Source organism: Panthera uncia (genome assembly GCF_023721935.1).
Source record: "Panthera uncia isolate 11264 chromosome D3 unlocalized genomic scaffold, Puncia_PCG_1.0 HiC_scaffold_8, whole genome shotgun sequence".
Lineage (NCBI taxonomy): Eukaryota > Metazoa > Chordata > Mammalia > Carnivora > Felidae > Panthera > Panthera uncia.
In genome coordinates this window covers 84,419,608-84,441,930 of record NW_026057586.1, presented here as the reverse complement: position 1 = coordinate 84,441,930, position 22,323 = coordinate 84,419,608, and the positions used below count along the sequence as shown (strand labels likewise).

Here is a 22,323-nt window from a genome sequence, read left to right as displayed (position 1 = left end):
CTGCCCCAAAGTTTTCCAAAGTGGGCTGTACCATTTTGCATTTCCACCAGCATGGAATGAGAGTTCCTGGTGTTCCACATCCTTGTCAGCATTGAGTGTTGTCAGTGTTGTTGATACTGGCCATTCTGATAGGTGTGCAGTGATATCCCGTGATTGCTTTGTTTTTTTAAGGTTTATGTATTTTTTGAGAGAGTGAAAGAGAGAGAGCTTGTGCCATGAGTGGGGAAGGGGCACAGTGAGAGGGAAACACAGAATCTGAAGCAGGCTCCAGGCTCTGAGCTGTTAGCGCAGAGCCTGACATGGGGCCGGAACTCACAAACTGTGAAATCATGACCTGAGCTGAAGTCGGATGTTCAACCAACTGAGCCACCCAGGCGCCCTATGACATCATATCTAACAAAGCTTTGCCTGATCCAAGGTCACAAAGATTAGTTTGGATTGTTTTTAATTTCAAATTCTTCTTGTTTATTGCTGGTATATAGGAAAGCAGCTGACTTTTGCATATTAACCTTATATCCTGCGAGCTTGCTATAACAGATTTTTATTTTGTTCATTTATTTTTTAATGTTTATTTTTGAGAGAGAGAGAGGGGGGGGGGGGCATGCACAGGGAAGGGGCAGAGAGAGAGGGAGACACAGAATCTGAAGCAGGCTCCAGGCTCTGAGCTGTCAGCACAGAGCCTGACACAGGGCTGGAACCCACAAACCCACGAACCGTGATATCATCACCTGAGCCGAAGTTGGATGCTTAACCGACTGAGCCACCCAGGCACCCCTATAATTGCTTTTTAGTTTCAGGAGTTTTTTCAGATTTTCTACATAGACAATCAAGTCATGTGTAAACAAAGACAGCTTTCTTTCTTTCTTCCTGTATGCCTCTTCTTTCTCTTTCTTGTCTTATTGAATTAGCTGACATTTCTAGTATGATGTTGGAAAGTAGTGAGAGGAATACCTTGCCTTGGTCTGATCTTACTGGGTATGTTTCTAGTTTCTTACCACTAAGTATGATGTTAGCTGTAAGTTTTTTATAGATATTCTTTATCAAAGAATAGTTTGTTGATGCGAAGCATTACACCGATTTTTCCAGCTTTACTGAGATACAATTTATATCTAACATTGTGTAAGGTTAAGGTGTACAATGTGATGATTTAATATAGATACATATTACGAAATGATTACCAAAATAAGGTGGTAATTACTACAACCATCACCTAAACATTAATTGATTTTTGAATGTCTAAGCAACCTTGCATACCTGGGATAAATCCTATTTGGTCACAGTATATAACTTTTTTTATATATTGTTGAATTCAATTTGGCAATATTTTGTTGAGGATTTTTGCATTTCTATTCAAGAGAAATACTGCAGTTTTCTTTTCTTATAATATCTTTGCCTAATTTGGATATTAGGGTAATGCTGGACTTACAGAATGAGTTAGGAAGTTTTTCCTCTGTAAGGTCCCCAGAAAGAGGTCCTGCCTTTCAAGCCCTAAAAAATGCAACTCTTCTTTCTAATAATTTGTCTCTTCTTCATTTCATTTAAACCTTCTTTCTTGGGGCGCCTGGGTGGCTCAGTCGGTTAAGCAGCCAACTTCGGCTCAGGTCGTGATCTCGCGGTCTGTGAGTTCGAGCCCCACGTCAGGCTCTGTGCTGACAGCTCAGAGCCTGGAGCCTGTTTCAGATTCTGTGTCTCCCTCTCCCTGACCCTCCCCCATTCATGCTTTGTCTCTGTCTCAAAAATAAATAAACGTTAAAAAATAAATAAACAAATAAACCTTCTTTCTTAGAGAATGAAATACTACATTGACTAAGGAAAGTGGAGGGAACTTGGGCTATAATACTCTGAGAAAAAAATCAGATGTACTTTCTCTACAAAAAAAGAACCTTTGTTTACAAAAAAATACTTTACCAGAAGCAAATTACTGAAAAGGAGAATCTAAGTTTTTCTATAGGATTCAAACAATAAGGTTTCAAGCCTGGGCTGAGAATGGTAGCATTATTATTAAAAGAGGAAAGGGGCGCCTGGGTGGTTCAGTGGGTTACATGTCTGACTTCGGCGCAGGTCATGATCTCGTGGTTCATGGGTTTGAACCCTGCCACCAAGTTATACAGTGTCAGTGCGCAGCCTGGTTGCGATTCTCTCTCCCTCTCTTTCCCCCTCCCTCACTTGCATGCGCACACTCGTTCTCTCTGTCTCAAAAATAAAAATAAACTTAAAAAATTTTAAATAAATAAATGAAGAAAATGAAACGTAGAAAGAAATGCATGAAAAGGATAAATGTAACCTCAGCAGTGTGCTTAACTCGTGGGTGGAGTATGGGAGAGCATGGGAAAAGGAAGAGACCTCAGGGGCTTCAACTCTACTGGTAATGTTTTATTTCCTGAGCTGGTGGTGGGTACTTTTTATATCACTTTATATACATTCTGTATGTCCAAATGTCAAGAAGAGCTATGAAATGTTCAGTTTTGGAAATAGTGAACTTAAGACAATAGTGGGAGAATTCAGATGGAAATTTCCAGTAACGTGAGACTGAAACTTGATTCCTCGAGAAAGTGCTGTCAGCATTTACAGAATATTTACCATGTGGCTACTAGGCTTACTAAGTATTCAGCAAAAACGTTTTGAGTGAAAATAGCATCATAATCATTACCTTTTCAGAGGAGATCTTCGCTAGCAAATCAACTTGATATAAAGCGGTTCCATGTTCTTTTCTTGAACCAACACTTAGGTACCCGCTTCCTGTATCATCACTTGTCAGCAACTCAATATCATTCCACATGTTTCTGAGATTGTCTTCCTGAGTCAGGAACCACTACTTTCCCTGTGACAGTATGTAAAATAAGAGAACAAATTATGTTGTTGCATAGAACACAGTTCCTTGGGAAACAAAAAGTTTTAACAAAAAGGACATATAGATATATATGTCCCTATAAATTCATACGTATATATACATATACATATATATATAGATCCAATGAAAACTCCTCTTTGTGTTATTTTTGCAGTCACTAGATACTTTGGACCAATAATATAAATGGAACTACAGCTATGATTATCATTAGAGAACAATGTATTGGTTTAGGAACATAAATCTGATCTCAGCAATGTATCCTAGAGCTTCTAGTATTTTGTGTGCCTAGCTCGAAATTATAACAAGTTTTCATTTGAAATAAACCTTTAAGCAGGATAGCAATGAATAGTGGAAGCTCTGAAGTCAGACTATCTGGGATATCCAAGGATGGTTAAGCTTCCAGCTGAACTTTAAAAAAAGTCCGTTATAATGTTTCCAGTAACGTACAGTAAATGAAAATAAGAAGGGGAAAACTGGATTGGGTTTCTGACTGCACCAAAGAGTATACATATAACCCCAGGCCAGTCGCTTGAACATCTCATCAGCAAAGACTATATAACTCATTGTATGTATGGCGTGTGGGAGTAAAATACAAAGATGAAAAACAATCCCTGGGTCGATCGCTGGCGGGGAACCCCCACCAAATAATTACAACCGTTTGGATAAGTGCTAGCAGAAATACGTTTTAAATTTTACGGAATGTACAGCACAGGGAAGGAATGATTTTTGACTTGGTGCTCCTTTATATTTACGACACTCGTCCTGGATTTTGTTCCTCAATTCTCTGTAACAGGGACATAGTTGTACCTACCCACAAAGGTTGTTAGAGGAGTTTTAAATATTCACAGAACAAGGCTTGGTTCGCGGCAAGCACTCAGTCTTATGTGTTAGGTGACTTATTATTTTCATTGGTGGAAACAGGTAAGATTTAGGCTACGGTCACAGGACGTTTCTAAACACGGGAAAGAGTTCTTACCGAGGGTGTAAGGCCAAGAGCAAGAAGCCAATTATGCAAAGCTCGGAGGGAAAACTCACGCAGGCCGAATGCACAGGCTCAGAGCCTGGAACGAGTCTGGGGCAGGTGCCAGGCCACAGCAAAAATGAAACAGTGCAAGAGCTAACGAATCCTCGACTTCAAGATTGGATTTTTACGCTCGGTGCCACAGTGTAAAAGACACTAAGCAGACGAGTGACTTGATTCGAGTAACGATTTGAGGTCACTCCGGGTGGAGAACCGATGAGCAAATTAAACGAAATGAAAGCGTCAATTAGGCCCCCATGCATAAGTGCTCCCAGCTGGGCAACAGACCAGCAAGAACCGGCTTCAAATTCTCTCCCGCCAGCGTCTCGAGGGAAAAACGCCCCGAGGTGAGATGAGGCCGCTATTCCTTCGACGTGAACCCACCCCCAGGTCTTTACAGCAGCGCGTTTCCCCCTCCTCACCTGCAACTGCCGAAACTAAAGAAGAACACTCAAATTTACCGCCCGCTTCCTTCCCCCGACAACTGTCCCTAATCTCTTCAGGTTCTAGCCCACGGGTTTAAATTGGCGGGAGAACACAAACCCAACCCCTTTTACGGCGGCCGGAGGAGGCCAAGACTGCTTTAGAATCGAAATAGGAAGTCGCCCCACCCTAAATTCCACCCGTTTCGATTTCCGGGCTGCGCATTCTAAGGGTACCTTCTTGGCGCCGCCCCCCTCCTGGCCTTACACGCCCCCTTCAAAAGAACAACCAATCACCTCTTCCAAACACGTTGCTATAGAGACTCTTATCACCACCCATTTTTTTTTTTTTCCCAGCAAGCTGTGCGACGCACCGGGCCTCATCCCCCTTTGTGCCATCCGGGTCTCTCGCGCGAGCGATTTAGTCTGTGGCGAAGCGTCGGGTCGGCCGGTACTGTTGAGAGCGGCAAGTGGAGGCGCCGCACTAGCGGCAAGGACTCTGGACTATGGCGGTAGGTGCCAACTCTGGGTTTAAAGCCGGGGATGTTTTTCTGCTACTCCCCAAAGAGTGGGTGAACGGCTCCCAGAGCTGTTGTCCGCGCGTGTGTGGACAAAATGGCGCCGCGGCCTTTTTCTGCGCCCGCCATCATGGCTGCCTGCTGTAGGGAGGGGGAAATGAGGCGGTGTCGATGGGGGTGGGGAGCCTCAGGGAGTGTCTTTTTTTTTTTCCAGAACTTTCCTCATCTTTTTTCCAGCCCTGTATTCTTTCTGACCCACGGACCGGCGTCCAGTTTAGCTTACTCATTTTTAGTGGTTTATATTGAGTTCCATTAGGGCTTGGGAATTTATGTCCGTGTTGGGGAAGGGCTGGGGAGGAGAGAAAAAGCATGCGGGGGGGGGGGGGGGGGGGGGGGGGGGGAAAAAAGTCGGGGGGGGGGGGGGGCGCGAGGGTCTTGGAAAAGTATTGGGTCAAAAAGGCGTTGTCTGTAGTGGATAGAATGGGAAAAGAGTCATAGCAGGTTTTTTTGGTTTGGGGGTTTTATTTTGGTTTGGTTTGGGTTTTTTTGCTTACGCTCAGTAAGATTCTAGTTGCATAATTTCGATTAGTGTTTCTCCTGTTAAAACCTTAATTTGTTTTTAGTAAGGACCAGAGGAAGATGCTCAAAAGGAGTAAAAAAAAAAAAAATCGGCTTAATTACGGGAAGGCTTTGGAGCTACGATTTCTGATTGTTCTGTTTCCGAAGAGGCTCGTGATGTAATCATTTTGAAGTCTTTGAAAAGCATTATAATAAAGCCTTATCATTGCTGTTGTTTCTTTAAATTTAAGAACCCTGCGTTGACCCGTTTAATTTTAAATAAGAACAATGGTGCTTAAAAAAAAAAAAAAAAGCCTGCTTTTGAGTATAAGATGCCCAATTCTGGTGGATCGCGTTATTGTGATTACTTCATTTCTACTGAAACTGTTAAAAAATGCAAGCATTTTGTATTCCTTTCCACTGGAAAGAAAAGTTCTGTTTACTCTTTTTCGAAAACAAGTAGGGCTATAATCATAACGAAAAATTTTTTGTTTGCTCTTTTATAAAAATTAGGGTTTCTGGAATTAGGATGGTTTCTGCACTCCCCTCCTCCAATGCCTAATTGAATTAACCAATTTTTGATAAGGTTTCAAACAACTGGAAGCCTTTTTTTATGTTTGTGCAACTAATCGATGTAATGTTTTCCTTTGTTTAGTGTTTTGGGTCCCTTAAGGTACTTTAAATAAAGAATAGCATTGTTTTACTTGGGCTCAAATTTAAAAACGAAGCCATTTCAAACATTTGGACCTGCAGTGCCTCGTTCAATAAAAAGACACAGTCCCCTGGAGAAGTGGCCTAGTATTAGATTCACTGTACCTTCTTTGCACTGGAAAAAGATTTGTGTACTTGGTCTTGAGGGTTATTAGGGTTTAAAAAAAGATTAAAATGTTAGGATAACTGGTGGCCTTCTGAAAAAGCAAATGCTAGAGTAGAAGACGGCTTTGCAATTAGCATTTAAGATTTTTTATGTACCTCTCTGCTAAATTGAAATAAAGTTAAGAACTTATCAGAGAAATTTTATTCAGTTGGGTTTTGTTTTTGTTTTTTGGGGGTTTTTTTTTTTTGGATACTTTTCATTAGGCTATTGCTATAAAATAAAATAGCCTCATGGAAATAAGGGCCAACTGGCTACCTATCATTCATACCTGTTTAGTGTTAGGACGGTTTTTGCTCTATATGTTTGACAGATGAAAATGGCTTTTTGGTATAAGTTATTAGCTTCTATTACTGGATGTCTTCCCTTATGCCACGGGCATTTGACTTCCCTATTGCCAGGCTTCTGTGATGCACGTAAATAAACTTGACTGAAAACCTGTACTACCTGGGCTAGATGCTGATTTTTCCGTGGAAAGGTCGTTTATAGTTCTAGTCATGACCTCTGAAAAAGTGAATGACATGTGCCAGTGGTTCTGCAGTATGCCCCCAAGAGAAGTGATAGCAGTGCTTAAGTTTTTGCAGTTTTACCAAGTGTAAGCTTTATTAGCACTTAACATCACAGACATCTCTGAAGTAGCCCATAAGGATAATGATGAGAAGGAGAATTAAAAGAAAATGGGTAATGTGAAAATCATGATTAGTTGATACAGCTTGATTTATTAGAAAGTAGAGCACAAAGAGCATCTTAGGGGAGCTTTGCTGTAAGATAAAGTTGAACTCGAATCTATGCGATGAAAGCTTTCACCACAAAAATTTTATGATTCCAGAAATCACCCATACATAGAAAACTGACAAGACCCTTGAATGATTCTAAGAAACTCTCCAGTAGTTAGTTGTTTCCTTTGTTTGCTTTTTTTTTTTTTAAACCATTGTCAGGGGCTTAACACATTTATGTCTTTCATCCCAACTAAGCTTGTAAATCTTTTAGCATTTTATTCTTTGAGTCTAGCATTGAGTTTGGCACATTTGTGACTCTTCAGTAAATAGTTGTTGAAATAGTGCAATTTCTCCCCCTTCCTTTGTTAAATTACTCCCCTTTTAGTTTACTTGGCATTTGTTTTGTGGACTAATCTTCCTAAAGGAAGGAGAAATTCATTGTCATGTGATTTTTTTTCCTCCTGCTGAAAATTTATAGTGATTCCCTTTTTATCCAATTCAGATTTTTCTGTAAAGACCATGGTAGTAAGTATTCTAGACATTGTGGACAACATACAGTTTCTGTCTCATTTCTTGCTTGCTTAATCTTTTTAAAAATGTAAAAACCATTCTTAGGTCAAGGGCCAAGTGGTCCACCTTCTGAATACTACTGAAACGGTTTCCCCTGCCTTTTATCAAAATCTGATTTGGGAACAGTTCAGGTTTTAGCTTCTTGAAGCTTTTTTCTATGACTCATTTAAATCAATGTCTTTTTTGTATGATGCTGCTGTTTGTAATTTGGACTGCACAGTTAAACAGCCACAGAAATACTTTTTTTAACTGGAAATTAGTAACAAGAATTCATTTGTTTGATTGCTCTGCTGAGTAGTTTGTTATGATGAGCAAGGCAGGTGAAATTGCCTTCTATAAACTGGAAAACAAAACTGATATTTAGATGAAAAAATCTAAGTCAGGACTCTTTGGAAAGTATACGTACAATTTAATTTTTTTTTAATTGCATTGTGAAAATTTATAAAATGCTTTAAAGCAGAAACAACTTAATGTTTCCATAGCCCAGAGCATATGTGAGGAGAGGCAGACCATATTTTGCAGCAGCACTGTGCCAGGGGGCTGTTTTCATTAAAGAGGGTTAATGAAATTAAGATTGGGTTCTCAGATAGGTAAGTTAATTTTCTGTTTATTCTTTTATAATCTAGAAGCATTCTCTCTGCTGTTTTCTTAGATTTTTCAGACTTGAGTCTCTTTACCAACTTACTTTAAATGCTTTTTTAGTGTATGCTATTTTAAAATAAGCATTATTGGTAAAGTCAGGTAAATGACTTCACAAATCTGAAATGGTCTGTATTTTTTCTGTTTGAATGTATGTTCTTTGAAAATACTTGGAGCCCTCTTCTTCCCCTTCCCCCATTGTTTTTAAAGTTACGAGAATAAGGATTTTTTAAAGTTAAAGACATCAGTCTAATATATATCTTTGTTACTGGGTTAGTCATTTCAATTTATTTAGGTTTATCAGGCACAACGAATAGGTACTTATAAATTAGCCTTCTGATTTATTGATTTTTTTTTTTTTTTAACTCAAGGATCATTCTTTTCCCTCCCTTTCTTTTAAGAAATTGGAATATTTTAAATGTAATTAAGAACTTATAATCATTTTTCTTTAAACTTCTAGGCTAGTGACACAGAGCGAGATGGACTAGCCCCAGAAAAGACATCCCCAGATAGAGATAAGAAAAAAGAGCAGTCAGATGTATCTATTTCTCCTAGAGCCTCAAAACATCATTACTCAAGATCACGATCAAGGTCAAGAGAAAGAAAACGAAAGTCAGGTATGAGTTGTTGGAACTGTAACTACCACTATCAGCATTTGTTATAATCCATTTAGATGTGTGTGTAAAACATACATTTCGTTTTTGATACAATTAATGTTTTTTTCCCCCAATTGAGAAATGAATAAAAGTACATGGGTGATTTTCTGGAGAATTTTTTAATTATGAAAAGCATAAATGTCTTCATGCAGAAATTTATAACTTCTCCAAAGACAAATATATACATATTTTTCAAAAATGTGTTTTTGTGTCACAAAAATTATTTGTGTCACAGTAATTATTTGTCCACCCTGAGATGTTTAAATTTCATTTTTTCAACATTGGGAAAATGTTTTTGAAAGCTGTGGTCTGGGCAGTGGTATGTTTTTCTGGAGTTCTTTAACATGCTTTGATATACAATACAAGAAGGTGTTTAACCTTGTGTTTTGATTAATTTAATGTTAGAATATTTCTGAAGCAAGACATTTTGGCGTTTTGAGATGTTCCTTACTCGTTAACCTGAAAAAGAATAGATTGATATGATATAGGAAGCGTGACGTTTTGCTGTATATTTTTTTTTTAACTAGTACTGCTACATAATGAAGAGGTTAAGTGAAAAGTAGAATGGTAATGAGTTAAGAGAATTTTAAGACCTGAGCTCTAGTTATTTATCCTTTGTGCCCACAGATAATTATCTATAAGATAGTTCAGATATATATTTTTACATATATATTTGAAACTGTACAGTATTAAAATCAGTTTTGAATGGAAATTATTCTAAACTATAGCACCCTTCTCACCACTTAAGCCAAATATAGTTCAACCTGTTTCTTTTTTTGCATTCTTGTTTTGTTTTTCTTGTGTACCTCTGTTAAGCCCTTTTATAAATTTTCTGTGGACTGGAAAACAAGATGGGCTAGTCAGAATGTTTTGTAAATTAAGAGTCTGTGACAAACTGAAAGACAGTATCTGTTTTTGACTTGTCATGGAGGTGTTTTTGTTTTGTTTTGTTTTGTTTTTTTGTTTTTTTTTTTGCTTACTCTCAGTTATATCTGGTTTGTACAGATGGCTTGATTTGTTTCAAATACATACAGTCTTAACTAGAATAATCCCACCTTGCCATAAAAAAATAGTCTTTGAAAGTAAGTAGAATTTTAATTAAGCAAAATGGGCTAGAGTCTGTTAAGGGTCTGACTCTTGATCTCAGGGTGGTGAGTTTAAGCCCCATGTTGGGCTCCACACAAGGCATGAAGCCTACTTTAAAAAGGGTGGGAAGAAGGACTGGAAATTGTCTTTTACCTGTTAGAATTTGCTTTTGAGATATTTCTGTATCTTTGTTTATGGTGAACTTTTGTATGTGTTTACAGATAATGAAGGAAGAAAACACAGGAGCCGGAGCAGAAGCAAAGAGGTAATTAACACTTTGTAGTGAATAGGCACTTTAAAATTCTTGTAAAATATCTGGTAGAAATGTTTGTGTGAATATATGATTTCATCAAGGTAAGTACCAAAACTTGAAATTTAAAAGGTTAATTGGGTTATAAAATAAGCATGATATGGATTCATCATTGTTCAAGAAGATAGTTGTTTATATGAAAAGTTCATTCAAAAATTATTAATTTTATTATGTTGTGAAAATATTCACAATAAAAATTTCATATGAAGATTATAATTGGTTTTTTTAGGCCTGTCACACAGAGCTTCCATTAATCTGAGGTCCCCAGTCTCCTTATGCCTGACGACTGCTCAGGATTTTTAAATAGCAATCATCTTTAAGTAGCAATATCCTAGAGATCCGTGGGCTACTTTTTCTTTATGGAAGGTAACGAGAGTCCTCTTTTCATTAGCAAACCAGTTCAGTTTCCCTAAAAGTAGTACTGAATTTTGAAGTAAAAGGGTCTGTGAGGGACAGCTGGAAAGGTGGCGGTGACAGCAAAACTTGAGGAAAAAAGACAGCAGCTGTATTGCAGAGGAGTTAACTTGCTCGCCCACCTGAGAAGACAAGGGATGAGCCAACAAGGAAGAACAGAAGTAGGAGCCAAAAAGGGAGGAGAAGAATCTTATGGGGGCTGGGCAAGGGACTCCTAAAAAAAAAAAAAAAACGTGGGCAGGGACTTCACCTCTTCCCCTAATGGAAGCTCTGTTAAATTTTTAATTTAGGAGAGTTTTTGTGAAAATGACTATTTTGTTTAGCTCACATGATAACATTTCTATAATAAATCATACTCAGCGTGCTAATGCGCGAAGAGACTGAACTGAAGACGCTGCAGACTCAGATAGCAAAATAATAAGCCTACTTCATGATAAGGTAACTATTAGTCATTCAAACTCCTATTTCCCTTAAGTATATCTTAAATCAGTTAAGGGTTTTAATGTTTTTTTTTTTAATAGTAATGTTATGTTTGGAAACCTGGATTGAAATAAACTCTAAAACCTTTGGAAGTTGAACCATTTAAAGCTTTTCCAGTTTGCCACTATATGGCAAAATCAAGGAAATAACTTTTATAAGTTCATATTATAGAGAACTGGCAATGAAAGTAAAATTTAGGTGTGTCTCCAGGTCTCTTGTTTTTCTGCAAAATATTAACTTACTATGATTCTTTTCAGATATATCATGCATGTTCCAAAATGTTTGGCCAAGTTTTTTGTTTTTAAGAAAAGTTAATCTTGAGTGGAAAGAAACATGCTATGGCCTGTTTGGGAAACATGAGATAAGTGTCCTGTTGTGGTAGAAAAGCAGTGTCCTGGGCATCAGAAGAACATGGGGTCTGGGTTCAGCTGCTACCATGTAGCTTTGTGACTTTAGATCTTAGTATAGTCATACTTACAGTAAGGGGAATTTAGACCATCTGAATTTCCTTCCAGCTTTAAAATTGTGATTCTGAGATGTCTGGGATTTTAAGCCTTACCTAAAAGATGGGTTTGACAACTTAATGTGAGGAGATCTAATGTTTCTCACTTCCTAATTTGGTGTGTGAGTGTAGGATGGAGACTTGATCATGCAATTAATTTTAGCTCGGTCTCTGAATGCCTATTTTGTGAAAGCAAAAGCCTTGGTTTTAAATCTTTCAGAGTATGGGGAAAGTAGGTATTGTATAATGGTGTAGGGATTAATTATATTATGCCTAGTTTGATTTTGTAAAAATTAAAACAGATACGGTTGCCATTTTCTACCCTAGGTACATGAAATGTAATAGAACTCCAAGCCCGTTGGGATATTGCAAGATGAAAAGTGATTGCATCACAGTTTAGACATTGGGAGAAAAACCAAGAGCCGTCTTTTAGAGAGAATGTGGCAGTATAGCTTTAAAAAGGACACTTCAACTCTGCGTAAAGTAACTTAAATTGCAGAAAATACTAATAATTAGTAAGAGTAATCTTATTTAGCTACCTAATTGAAATGCGTTTTCTGGTGCATTTCTTTGTGTCCTGATCATCTTTGTTACTGTTTTTAAACGTAAATGATATGTACTCTGGTTTTAGAAGTTGATGTATATATGTGTATGTGGTTTGTTTCTCTAAAAGGTTTATTGGAAAATTTTGAAAGCTTTGATGTGTATCTCCCTACTCTTTTAGATAAAAAAAGAAACATCAGGGAATCCTTTTTTCTGATAAGATGGTTTTTCAATATTATTTCAACATTGAAAATCATTGTTTTAATTGTGTTAATTTGGGGAGGAAACTGCATTTGGGGGATTTATAAAGACAAAGATTAGTAGTATTCATCTGCAACATTGGGTGATGTGAAACTAGATCATTTTTTTATTTGCCACACACTCCTAAGGTTACTAATGTTGCATCTCAACATTTTTGTCTACTGATACCCATACTAACTCTCTTTGTTGCACTATTTTCCTGAAAGAACCAACTTCTTCTTAAAACAGGCAAGAAGACATGAATCCAAAGATAAATCATCTAAGAAACACAAGTCTGAGGAACATAATGACAAAGAACATTCTTCTGATAAAGGAAGAGAACGACTAAATTCATCTGAAAATGGCGAGGACAGACACAAACGCAAAGAAAGAAAGTCATCAAGAGGCAGAAGTCACTCAAGATCTAGGTCTCGTGAAAGGTAAGTAGTTTGGGCATTTATAAGTGACTGCCATCCGTAGAGCTATGTTATGTAAAGCTTCTCATTAATCCAGCAATACCCAAACAGTCTTAATTAGAAAATACATATATTTGGTGGGGCATCTGGGTGGCTTGGTCAGTTGAGCAATTCTTGATTTTAGCTCAGATCATGATCTCATGGTTAGTGAGTTTGAACTCCACGTCAGGCTCTGCACTGACAGGGAGGAGCCTACTTGGGGATTCTCACACATATGTGTGCTCTCTCTCAAACATGGAAGGAGAAGAAAATACATGTGTTTGCTAACTTGACCTCTTCTCTTGCCTACTGATGTCCATTAGTTGCCGAAATCTTTGGGACATTGTTACCAGATAAAGGCAAAAATGGTGTCCAAGACTGGGGGGTAAAGGATGATGATGATTCACACATTCAGTTAGTGAAGTGCTTTTTGTTTGTTTGTTTGTTTGTTTTTAATTTTGTAATTTATCTGTTTCTTGTAGTTAAAAAGTTACATAGCTGAACTATGTTTAAGCCAATAAAATGATCCTTTTACATTGTTGGTGTAGAATTTGCTGATACTGTGTGGTATAGGTGAAAAGGTTTTTTTTAGAGACTGGGTCATGGCTGAAATTTGTGGGAATTTTGCTTTAAGAAGCAGTGTTTAACATCATGTTTGGAGTTTGTGGAAATAGGTGGTATCAAACTGGGTCAAAATTTTTCAGTAATAGATTAACTTGTCATCTTTAAGTTGCATAAATACTCCAATGAGGCAATAGTAGACTTTAAACTATTAAACAGAATCTTAAGTTGGGGTAGGATGCATTGCATTTTTGGCATGTTACAGCTTTACTGTGTTCCCTCTGAGGCATCATCAAACAAGAATAAAGGCCCATTTGTTGTAACTTCCTTCATTAAAAGCTTCAATTATCTTTTCTATATACAATACAGAGTAGTTTATAGCCTGATTTGACAGCACACATGGTAGATAATTAATTCATAATGTCTGTAGTTTGAAAAGATACTTCTTTAAGTAACTACAAATTTGTGGGCTTTATTTTTAGGCGTCATCGTAGTAGAAGCAGAGAGCGGAAGAAGTCTCGATCCAGGAGTAGGGAGCGGAAGAAGTCAAGATCCAGAAGCAGAGAGAGGAAGAAATCAAGATCCAGAAGCCGGGAAAGAAAACGTCGGATCCGATCTCGGTCCCGTTCAAGATCAAGACACAGGCATAGAAGCAGAAGCAGGAGTAGGACAAGGAGTAGAAGTCGGTAAGTAGTCATGATCATGAATAAAATTAGATAGGTCCCTCACAGGGTCTGTTCATCTTCTCTCGCTATGAAAACATCAAAATTGTGGATCGGAATTTTATTTAGAGTTATAAAATATATTGATCATGGAGCGCCTGCATGGCTCACTTGGTTAAGCATCTGAGTCTTGGTTTCATCTCAGGTCATGATTTCGTGGTTCATGGGTTCGAGCCCCATATTGGGCTCCCCACCATCACTGCGGGAGATTGTCTCCATCTCTCCTTATGAAAATAAATAAACTTAAAAAAAATTTTTTTTTATCACATTCTGACGAATAAAGAACAAACCTGAACATTTGCATAGCATTCTTACGTATACTCATTTAATCAGATACTCTGTGAAGTGTAGGTAGGAATAGTCCCATTAAAATCATAGTAGCAAAACAATTGTTTTGTGAATTCAGACCATTGGACTTAACCTTAAGTAACTTGTCTAGGAAGCCTCAAATGATACAGTTATTAAATAGTACTGTCAGGACCAAGTCCCAAGTGTGTCTGAATACGAGTGCTTAACCCACCATACTCTATATGCTATCTCTAGACATTCAGAAAGATGAGCTTATTCAAACCTGACTTGTTTGAGGGGAGGCTTTAATTTGTTGAGACAGGAAGTGAAATAAGAGAAGGGCCACCTGGGTGGCTCAGTCACATGAGCATCCTGACTCTTGATATTGGCTCAGGTCATGATCCCAGGGTCTTGGGATCGATCCCAGCATCAGCTCCATGCTGAGCATGGAACCTGCTTGGGATTCTCTCCCTCTGCCCCTCCCCCCATTTTCTCTAAAATAAAATAGAAAAAAAATTTTTAAAGCACAAGAGAAAAAATGTAAATATTCAGAGGATATATTTATAATTATATTTACATATGGCAGTTATTAATAGTGTACGTATATGCAGAGGTCCTGATGTTAAAGTAATAGAAAAAGCTTTTTTATTAGCTTACTGCTCAAGTTAGTCTGTAAAGACTGAAATGCAGGTAAAAGTAGACTGTGCTTATTACAGTAACTTGGTTTATCACTTTTGATCACTATATCAGCTTTTTTTTTTTTTTTTTTAATTTTTTTTTTTAACATTTTTTATTTATTTTTGAGAGAGAGACAGAGCATGAAAGGGGGAGGGCCAGAGAGAGAGGGAGACACAGAATCTGAAACAGGCTCCAGGCTCTGAGCTGTCAGCCCAGAGCCCGACGCGGGGCTCGAACTCACAGACCGCGAGATCATGACCTGAGCCGAAGTCGGCTGCTTAACTGACTGAGCCACCCAGGCGCCCCTCAGCTTTTTTTTTTAATGTTTATTTATTTTTTGAGAGAGAGAGAAAGAGAACACAAGCAAGGGAGGGGTGGAAAGAAAGGGAGACACAGAACCCTAAGAGCAGGATCCAGGCTCCTAGCTGTCAGCAGAGAGCCAGATACGGGGCTGAAATTCCCAAGCTGTGAGACCTGAGCTGAAGTTGGATGCTTAACCAACTGAGCTACCCAGGCATTTCAGTATATCAGTAGTTTTAGTTTATAATAGGTTACTAATTTGAACTTTACCAGTTAGGAGGTTTAGTGAATTTAGGGTAAATGGATTTCACCATTAACTACCATAATTTTTATTCTCCATTTGGGCAATACAGGCCATTATTTATGGCATTTCTAGCTTTTTTTTTTTTTAATGGCAATTCTAGTTTTGGCCACTGTTACTCCACTCTGGTCGCTGCCTGTTTTTTGTTTTATTTTTAATCTTTAATTTTCCTAATTCTTTTGTTCTGATAACGTGCTTTGGGTTTTTAACATTTATGAACTAATTCATTGTAGATTAAAATACTAGGAACATTTAAACTATGGATCTTGCTACTAGGGATTTATCGTATATATTCATCTATGTAAGCATAAAATAACAGTATAAAGTTTATCTTTGTAACACTGTAAGAGCAAAAGACTGGAAACATTCTAAATGTCTGTAACTGGGATGGTTAAATGAACTTGCAGAAAACTAGCAGCACATTCAGGGAACCTTGATACCTTGTGGAAGCTGTAGGGCAGAGGTGGAGAGGAAAGGGTTTGAAGTACATTATCTACTGTTTGGTACCCATGTAAATATAATTGGTTTTGATTAAGTGAGGTAATTATTATTACTTGGCTGTATTGCAACATGTGAAATATGATTTATCACAGAGATAGAAAGAAGAGAATTGAAAAACCAAGAAGATTTAGCAGAAGTTTAAGCCGAACTCCCAGTCCACCTCCCTTCAGAGGCAGAAACACAGCAATGGATGCACAAGAAGCTTTAGCTAGGAGGTTCGTATGTTTTCTATTGATGTGTTTTTCATTTTTTCAACTGGAAGTAGATGCTCAATTGTGTGGATAAAGTGAATGGTTTCATATAAGTTAAATGATTAAATCTAGCTATGCTATTGTGCCAGCTCTGTGATTTGGAACTCATAAGTAAGTAATTTGTTAATTCTCATTTTAAACATTTACCAGTTTGTCCAACTGGAGAGATTACAATGTCTGCAACAGTTTGTTTTTTTCCCTTCGTGATTAACTGTTTCATTTTTCTCAAATTTAGGCTTCTAAATATTTTTGGTTTGCAATTGAAACTCTTTAGAAATCTTAGGTCTGATTCAAAAACTCTTAAATTTCGCCTCTGAAATTGCTTAACATTGCAAGGTGATTTATTTGATCTTGTAAATTTTACTGCTGATAGCATGAGATTGTTGTACGGTTTAATTTTGAAATAACGTCAAAGATGTTCTGATAATTGTGGGATGACACACAGTAGGGCTGTCTGGCCAAAACGTGCAAAATCATTGAAAGAACTGCCTTATAGAGAGAGGGAAGAAGTAAAGTAAAATCCAAGTGCTTGTTTGCAGGTTTTCCCATATTCTGAAAACTATACTTTTGATTTGGGGTTTTTTTCCTTATGAAATTGAGTTTGTATTTTTTTTTTCATTACAAAAATACAGTTATCACAATGTAACCTGATGGGCTGCTGCCCTGTGAACCCAGCCTGGCAGAAACTCCAGCTGAACAGCAGCAGCAGCAAAGGTGTGAGCTCGCCCCTTCTTCATTCCATTCACCTTAGTGAATGGTGTTAATTCCAACCTGCAATGGCCATTTTAAATATGCAACCAATAATAGTCAATTATATTTTCTTCCTGAAACTAAAATCAACGAAATGAAGAAGTAATTTATAATAGTATTGAACTAATCTATAAAGAATAGCCGATTAAGCCTGGCCAGTATTTTTTTAAGCCCTGTATTCTTATTAAGTTGGGTGTGTTTTAATTTGGGGCTTTTATTACTTTTGAAGCTGTTTCTAGCATCTAAAACTATTTTGACTTAAATAATCTGCTTAGTGATTTTCAGATAAATTTATATGAAATAATTTTTTTCAGAATACCAGATTGCTCTTTGGCTAATTTGAAGTTTGAAGGGAAATCTTTGGTTAATAAGAAACTGTAGTATGTAGACCGTTGTTGTTCCTTTTTTAAAAAATAAGGACGAAATGTTTAAACTCATTTGAAAATATTTTTCACATATGTGGACCAACATTTTAATGTTATCCCTAATCAGAAACTTTTATCCCCAAGCACAAAATCAAGTCTGTACTGTTTCTTTGTTGCATATGTGATCAATAAATGGGAATAAAATTATAGATTGTTATATTCATGTAATGTAAATTTTAGCAATTGCTAAAGTGAATGCCCATTTGCTGTATTTTACTACTTGTAGTACCCCGAAACAAAATCTTTTCCCTAATTTTTGTCCTTTTATACCAAATTGAAGGAGGAAGGGGTGGCTTTTAACTTATGATTGGGAAATCAGTAATCCTTTGAAGAAAAGAGTCTTCTCTTTCAGGAACTCATGAAGATGATATTACTTACAACTTGCTATATAAGAAATAGATACTGGCTTGACAGCACGTTTAGTATATGTATGTATTAGTGAATTTAGAGTGAACCAGAACCTGTTTTTCTTTCATTTGGAGATGAATTTATGTTTCATGTTTCCAGTTCAAGACTGAATAATTTTTATTTTTTCAAAATACTCTCCGTGAGAACTGTGTGTAAAAACTATTCCAGTTTTTGGTTCCGTGAATTTAAAAATGTTTAAAACAAATACTGAAATAGTTCTTTTAACTGTGGCTGATATGTTCAGAACGAATGCTTTTTTTTCACATGTTCAGATACCAATGTGTTAAATTTAATTTAAAATTCTATATTGTCTCGTGTCTGTACGTGTGGAGAAGTACAAAGATAAATAATGGTTTTATATTGAGCGTTGTTTTAAATTCATTGCAATTGTTATTGACAGGTTGGAAAGGGCAAAGAAATTACAAGAACAGCGAGAAAAAGAAATGGTTGAAAAACAAAAACAACAAGAAATAGCTGCAGGTAATTTATTTTCTTTATTATGGAAGTGTATGGCATTTCCTTATAGAAAATTTGAAAAATTCAGAAAAATAATGGAAGCAAATCACCCGTGATCTTTGCTAGCCAGCAGTGCACAGTAAACCTTGCTTTGTTTGTTTTGGTCAATGTTACTGAAATGTGGATAACTTACTTTTTGATGTTAACTTTCATAGCTCATAATTTCTTCGTGCATATATGTTTCTTAATTAGTTGATGGACGTAATTTTGGCAAGTGAATAGTCACTGTTCTTGTTTAAACTTTAGCCGTACTGCACGTCTTTCAGTCATGATTTTTGAGAAAATGCAGTTTAATAAAATGATGGCTAAACCTGGATAAGAAATCAAGACTTTCGACATAACACAAACATTGCCTGATTGAAGATGATCAGAGAGTGCTTGTTGAGTTGTATGGAATGTAATCTGGAAGGTGTTTTTTGTTTTGTTGACATTTCTAGTTAGTTGGTGCTTCTTGAAATTACCTAAATTGTACAAATTGTTATTTTCCTCAAAACTTTCATAACTGGATTGCCACGATATTAGTAATGGAGAGAACTTTTTAAGCTTATATCCTGGACTGACAGAAAAATATTTAGTCAGAACAGTCTATTCACAGAAAATTGATGCAGTTCCTGACTCAACCACTTAAAATGGAAACACCAGGCATGGCATTTAACCTTTATAGGACTTGGGCTTAGTATTTGTTTTACGTGTGTCTTCCTTAATATCTTAAATACTCGTTTAAGAGTTTCAAATAAATGTCTTAAATCCTTTTGTAAGCTTTTAAAGACTGTAAAAATGAAAGTTTTTAGGGGTGCCTGGGTGGCTTAGTTCAGCATCTGACTTCAGCTCAGGTCATCTCACGGTTCCTGAGTTCGAGCCCCATGTTGGGCTGTTTTTATTGTGTTACAAGTTAGCTACAAGCACCATAGTTCATTTTCATTGAAATCACGAATCTTTTTACTGTTTGTAGAATCCTTACTATTTTCAGATATGTAAAGTATGTATAAAGGATCACATCCAGGAAATCTTATAAGTACGTCCAATAAATTTTTACTAAACTGTTAACTGCTTTATAAACTAACATGCATTTCCTTATTTTGGTGAAAATATTCTGCCTTTTTGTAGATTAGTTCTTACATGTAAACGCACTGCTGTAAGTTAGGAGGTTTGCTTTGCTTAGTCTAGAAATCTGTACTTCCCTTCTCTTCAGCAGCTGCAGCCACCGGAGGTTCCGTTCTCAATGTTGCTGCCTTGTTGGCATCGGGAACGCAAGTTACCCCTCAGATAGCTATGGCAGCTCAGATGGCTGCCCTGCAGGCTAAAGCTTTGGCAGAGACCGGAATAGCTGTACCTAGCTATTACAACCCAGCAGCTGTGAATCCAATGAAATTTGCTGAACAAGAGAAAAAAAGGAAAATGCTTTGGCAGGGCAAGAAAGAAGGGGTAAGTTCTTTAATTCCTCTTTATTGTCATTTATACCTAATAAGTAGTTGTTCAGAGCAACAGTGGATTGGAAAGGATCGGTTTGGGTTTATTATTCTGCAGACCTGATTGGAATAGTTTAATTTACCACAGTTACTTAATTTTGGAAAAAGCATGATCTAAGTCCAGTTGTAGGAAAAAAAAAAAAAAACAGTATTCCTGTAAATTTATAATGGGTGAAGAAGCTGCTTCTTAGCTTAAGTTTTTTCCATGAAGGATATAATGTGAAGTACTTCTATTTCTTTGTTTCATTACATTGTAATAGGAATCTTAAAATAATGATAATGATAAACTCCATTGGTAGAATGCCATAAATGCTGTTGTTTCTTTTACAGAGAGATTTAGTAACCTGATAAAAGAGAACCTAAATTTTATGTATTCTAAAAGTTGAGTGTTTCTTAACAGGACAAATCCCAGTCTGCTGAAATATGGGAAAAATTGAATTTTGGAAACAAGGACCAAAATGTCAAGTTCAGGAAACTAATGGGTATTAAGGTGAGTTACATGGTTGGAATTAAAATTCATATTAACATTTTCGGGTTAACATTGTTCCTCCATCTAAAAGTTATTTCAGTAATGTGTCAACTTTGGGTTCTTTCTGATGCTTTCTTGTTAATGTTCTTCAGATTAATTTCACAGAATTATGTTATCACTAGTTAGTTGACAATACAAATTATTCCATTTAAATTAACATGTTGATTATAACTTGCTTATACCTTAGATGAACCATTTTTAAGATTGTAAGCTTTACTTAGTAAATAAAAATGAAATTATAAATGGGAAGTAATGAATTTGCCTAAAAAAATTGCTCATTTAAAAAAGCTAAGTGTACTTGGAATAGAATCTTAATTTTTAAAGTTTCCAGGGAGTTTTTTTAAATTAAGACATAGATTTTTTTGTTTCAAGTTTTTATTTAGATTTTTTTTTTTCCTGAGTAAAGTGTAAATGTACAGGTCCAGTGTTAGATTTAATATAACAATTGGGAAAACTTCACAAATGCTCAGGTATTATTACTTAAGGGAATGTGTTTTTTTCATCAAAAGGGTATTTGGCTTAAAGCAAGCTGCACTGAACTGGCTGTTTTGGAACAATGCCAGAGGACCTTTGCATCTGCTGCTAGCTTTCCCTGTCCTTTTCTTCCCTCAGGTCCCTGCATCATTCTTGGTTTCTTCTCACATGTCAACTTCTTTATAGTCCTGTCTCACCTGCTTTTTTTTTTTCTTTTTTTTTAATTTTTCAATGTTTATTTTGAGACACAGCATGAGCGGGGGAGGGGCAGAGAGCAAGAGGGAGACACAGAATGTGAAGCAGTTTGCAGACTGAGCTGTCAGCACAGAGCGCAGCACGGGGTTCCTACTGACAAGCCATGAGATCATGACCTGAACCGAAGTCGGATGCTTAACTGACCGAGCCACCCAGGCACTCTTCACCTGCCTTTTTAAAATAGCATATCTCCTGGTCCTTCCCAATACTTAGAACATTGCCTTGTACTTCATACGTGCTAAATGGATGAATGGGAGCTAAATAAGGTCAAATCCATATCCTAAAAAATGTGATTTATCATAAGTACTGTCAAGTGAGAAAAAACCTTTTTTCTCATCTGTGTTAATTTTAACAATATATTTTTTATCTGATGTTTAGAGCGAAGATGAAGCTGGATGTAGCTCAGTTGATGAAGAAAGTTACAAGACTTTGAAGCAACAGGAAGAAGTATTTAGAAATCTAGATGCTCAGTATGAAATGGCAAGATCACAGACCCACACACAAAGGGGAATGGGATTGGGTTTCACATCATCAATGCGAGGAATGGATGCAGTTTGAAAAAGATCAGACCTACTGTTTGGGACTTTATAGACTTCTGGTTCTGATGTCAGGTCCTTGTTCACCAAACAGCTAGCATTCTAGCTTGCATGGGTGTTGCATTGACTTTAATTTATTGAAAAATACGATTTTTTGTAAATATCAGATCAGTGATACTGGTGTTAGTGTTGTAATCAGGTTAAACACACTTCCATTAAACTTGACAGGACTATAGAAGGACAATATTTTTTAGTTCATGAATTCTACTTTTCAAATATATAAAAGCTGCAGGTGGGATAAAATCTCATACATGGATATTTCGTGTCCGCTGTCTTGTGTACTTTTGTACTTAACCTTGTACAGTTATTTTCATCTCTTGAAACATGAAAGAAATGTTATGTAGATGTTCTTTAGAAGATCTGGCCATTTGGTACATAATCCAGCACAAATAAGCTGGGTGGTGATGATAATAAAAATGGTTTTCTCAAAACTGGTGTTAA

General features: G+C 36.8%; 2 protein-coding genes across 7 annotated transcripts in view; one reads left to right on the top strand and one right to left on the bottom strand.

Annotated features, from left to right (window-relative positions):
• Positions 1-4,560, bottom strand: part of KNTC1 (kinetochore associated 1) — a 74,760-nt gene extending 70,200 nt beyond the window's left edge. For both annotated transcript variants that reach the window (XM_049619427.1, XM_049619428.1), the window contains exons 1-2: positions 4,295-4,560; positions 2,651-2,821 (exon numbers count right to left, since the gene is read on the bottom strand). In XM_049619427.1, the coding sequence (XP_049475384.1) occupies positions 2,651-2,779 (129 nt within the window). In that variant the 5' untranslated portion in view covers positions 2,780-2,821; positions 4,295-4,560. The remainder of the gene's footprint in view (positions 1-2,650; positions 2,822-4,294) is intronic.
• Positions 4,561-4,663: 103 nt separating this feature from the next.
• RSRC2 (arginine and serine rich coiled-coil 2) lies at positions 4,664-22,323 on the top strand. 5 transcript variants are annotated; one of them, XM_049619431.1, is made up of 10 exons: positions 4,664-4,806; positions 8,633-8,789; positions 10,136-10,179; positions 12,653-12,843; positions 13,902-14,105; positions 16,302-16,424; positions 18,444-18,523; positions 19,755-19,984; positions 20,429-20,518; positions 21,665-22,323. In XM_049619431.1, exons 1-10 carry the CDS (start codon positions 4,801-4,803, stop codon positions 21,842-21,844), a joined length of 1,305 nt encoding a protein of 434 aa, XP_049475388.1. In that variant the 5' UTR covers positions 4,664-4,800; the 3' UTR covers positions 21,845-22,323. The 5 variants fall into 5 exon arrangements, with proteins under 5 accessions (XP_049475388.1, XP_049475390.1, XP_049475387.1 ...); XM_049619433.1 differs by having other exon boundaries at positions 12,631-12,843; XM_049619430.1 differs by having other exon boundaries at positions 4,666-4,806; positions 19,752-19,984.